At 50.9% G+C, this 3,266-nt stretch overlaps 1 protein-coding gene across 1 annotated transcript; it reads right to left on the bottom strand.

The window, feature by feature from the left end:
• Positions 1–666: 666 nt before the first annotated feature.
• LOC123396625 (protein STRICTOSIDINE SYNTHASE-LIKE 10-like) lies at positions 667–2,879 on the bottom strand. The gene is made up of 3 exons (XM_045091510.1): positions 2,285–2,879; positions 1,917–2,189; positions 667–1,413 (listed from the first exon to the last, which is right to left on the bottom strand). Exons 1-3 carry the CDS (start codon positions 2,578–2,580, stop codon positions 942–944), a joined length of 1,041 nt encoding a protein of 346 aa, XP_044947445.1. The 5' UTR covers positions 2,581–2,879; the 3' UTR covers positions 667–941.
• Between the last annotated feature and the right edge of the window lie 387 nt (positions 2,880–3,266).

Here is a 3,266-nt window from a genome sequence, read left to right as displayed (position 1 = left end):
TACGGGTTGGGTGAAAACAAGTGTAGACTAGAACCCCTTAACACTTAAACCCTTGTAAAAGTTTAAGGATCGGACCTGCAAACCCTCTCCCTACCTGTAGGAGTGAGGATTGGGGGGCAAAATCTACCCCAACCCTCACTTCGATCCGGCCACGCGCGGGAGGAAAATTTCCCGTCCCCAACCTCCTCCCGCGCCTCCCCCGAGCCGCCGCCGACCGCATCTCGGGCCGCCGCCGCCGTCCCGCCCCCGAGCTCCTCCACCGCCGCCGGTCGCATCTCGGACTATCGTCGCCGTCCCGCCCCGAGCTCCTCCACCGCCGCCCCGAGCTCCTCCACTGCCCCGAGCTCCTCCACTGCCGAAGTATATATTTTGGCTTGTGTGCTATTTTGTTTGCACTAGTAGTGAAGAAGTAGATGAGAGGTGTCATGTGTTAAGTAGTTTGTGTTATTGTCAAATGCAAGCATAATTAGTTACTATGTTGTGAGTTTCACTCAAGTACAACATTTCTCTTTAAATGACCGTTTTAAGGGTTGGGGTTGGGGCAAAGACTAGAACCCTCGAACCCAACCCTTATAACGGAATATCCGTTATAAGGGTTGGGTTCGAGGGTTCTAGTCTTTGACCCTGTTTTCAACCCTTAAAAGTGTTAAAAATAGCAATTCTCGATACTTAAAATTAGTTTTAGATTTAAGGGTTTGAAGGCTCTATTAGACATGCTCTAACTTCATTGCAACCACACACACTGATGCCATCAGTGCGAATCCGTACGCATGCACATGTGCGCTACGCTTTACGTTCACACATTACACTAGTACTACTGAATCACAAAAGCGTCGCGTACAATTCGTTCAGAGGACATACTCGATCAACGTCGATCGATGAATTGAGAATGATAATCGGCGTTCGTATATAGGAGTATGATAAGAAGCCGCAGCAATACGCTAGTATCTTTTGAGCTCGCCGGCGTAGGGCGTGTCGACGGAGCCGACCCAGAGCGTGCCGTTCCGCTCTCCCACCTCGCTCACCGTCTCGAAGCTGAACCCGCCCAGCGCCTCCTCCACGGCGCCGTCGCGGCCCACCCTCACGGCCACCGTCGGCGCGGCGTCGCCGCCGTCGCCACCGTGTGTCAGCGCCACCCAGTACCTGCCCCGCCCGTCCGAGCGCACGTTGTCCGGGAACCCCGGCAGCTCCGCGAACGTCTCGTTCGTGCCGGCCTTGGGCCCGCGCACCCAGTACCGGCGCAGCTCGGACAGCGCCGTGTGCGACACCACGACGTGCGACCCGTCCGCGCTGACGGCCACGCCGTTCGGGTAGGACAGGTCGGCGTGGAGCACGACGGCGCGGCGCGTCCGTGGGTCGTACCGGAGCAGCCGCCCTGTCTCGTCGCCTAGTGCCACCACCAGTAGGTACTCGCTGCAATGTACACCAGAGAGATCGTCATGGATATTGCCCTCTAAATCTAAAATAAAATAAAGGTACTAGTACGTCGTAATAACTTTTTTTGATACATCGTCTCGCTCGGTTCCTAGATATAAGTCTTCTAAAAGATTTTATTATAAAGTGAATATACACTTTAAAATATATTCATATACATCTATATGTACTTCGTAATGGAATTTCTTAAAAGATTTATATTTAGAAAATATAAAATAATTTTGCAAAAGCAAGACAAAGTTTACTGTAGCCCGGTCAATCAAGTCCTCCCTTTTTGTCTCAAATTAATTGAAGTTCTTTTTTGCCGGGTTTTTTTGCCAGGAAATTAATTGAAGTTCTACAAAACGACATCTACAAAATATTTCTAGTAAATTCATCATAAAATATATTTTATCAGTAGTTCTATATATTCGTAAATATTGACGTAATTTTCTGCAAATTTGATCAACTATAAATGTTAATATATGTCAAGATTTGTGTACCTTCTTCGGTATGTGCTGCTGCTGTCCGTGAAGTAGACTTCGCCGGTCTTCTGGTCGACGTCCAGGCCGTTGAGGAAGTTGAACGGCACGCCGCCGGCCTCCGTCGCCACCACCTGCGCCAGCCCGCCACGCGCCGGCACCCTCATCAGCCCCAGGTAGGCGTCGGCGACGTACAGGTCGCCCGACTTGTGGTGGAACTGCAGCCCCAGCGGCCGGCCGCACACGCTCTCCGGCACCACCAGCTTCTTCTTCGGCGCGCACATCCCCACGCTCCTGCACAAGACACCAACGTGTACGCGTATGAGCAAAGGTTATAATCACTACGTACGTGCATGTGTGTACAGTGGATGCGATGGATCGATGCTTGCTTGTGTCTGGAGTTGTACGCGAACTCGGTCCAGCCGAGGCGGCGGCCGCGCCACTTGAAGACGCGGCCGTCGGAGACTCCTGCGTAGGGCCCGCCGCCGCGGCAGTCGAAAGCAAGGCTCTCCGGGCCGGACACCGGCGGCGGCAGCGTTATGAGGGCGAGGCCGGGGTCCATGGACTTGGTCTCGTAGGACGGCTCGGCAACGGGCGCGGCGGCGGATGCCACTGCCATGAGAGGCAAAACGAGAAGCACTACAAGAAAGGAAGCTGCATACGAGGGCAGATACGAGTACGCCATGGCCTACGTCGCGTCGTGTTCTCTGTGCGTGCACTGGCAGGGTCGAGCTACGTGCTAGCTAGCGCGTCTAGCTCACCCTGCAAAGTGCGTTAATGGCGGTGCTTACTCTATCTCAAATGGTATAGACTCACCCTGCAAAGTGCGTTAATGGCGGTGCTTACTCTATCTCAAATGGTATAGACTCACCCTGCAAAGTGCGTTAATGACGGTGCTTGGACTCTATCTCAAATGGTATAGGCGCATTTATAGAGAGTTTGCCCTATAAAATAGTACTCCTACCAACAAGAATTCAAAGCTGGTTGTGAGGAGTGAAACCTTTCCAGTTTCTCCGGCCTGCGTCGGGGTCATTTTGGGTCGAAGGATTTTCGGAGAATTTCTACGGGATTTTTATCCACGGGATTATGTACTTATGTTTTGCTAAAACGATTTTGGAGGACGGGCTCCAGGAAGGCTTTTTTTTTTTTCAAAATTCATGTCCTTTCGTTTAAAAAAATCTGAAAAAGGGTAAATTTGGAGGCATGACACAGCGGATGTAAATTTTTAGAACGAAATACTACCTCCGTTCGAAAATACTTGTCCTAAAAAAGGATATAATGGATGTATCTATAACTAAAATAAATCTAGATACATTCATTTTTAGGATAAGTATTTCCGGACGGAGGGAGTATGTTCAAATGATGACTGCA

This window comes from Hordeum vulgare, chromosome 5H, assembly GCF_904849725.1.
Source record: "Hordeum vulgare subsp. vulgare chromosome 5H, MorexV3_pseudomolecules_assembly, whole genome shotgun sequence".
Classification (NCBI taxonomy): domain Eukaryota; kingdom Viridiplantae; phylum Streptophyta; class Magnoliopsida; order Poales; family Poaceae; genus Hordeum; species Hordeum vulgare.
This window is presented reverse-complemented; position numbering and strand designations above follow the sequence as displayed.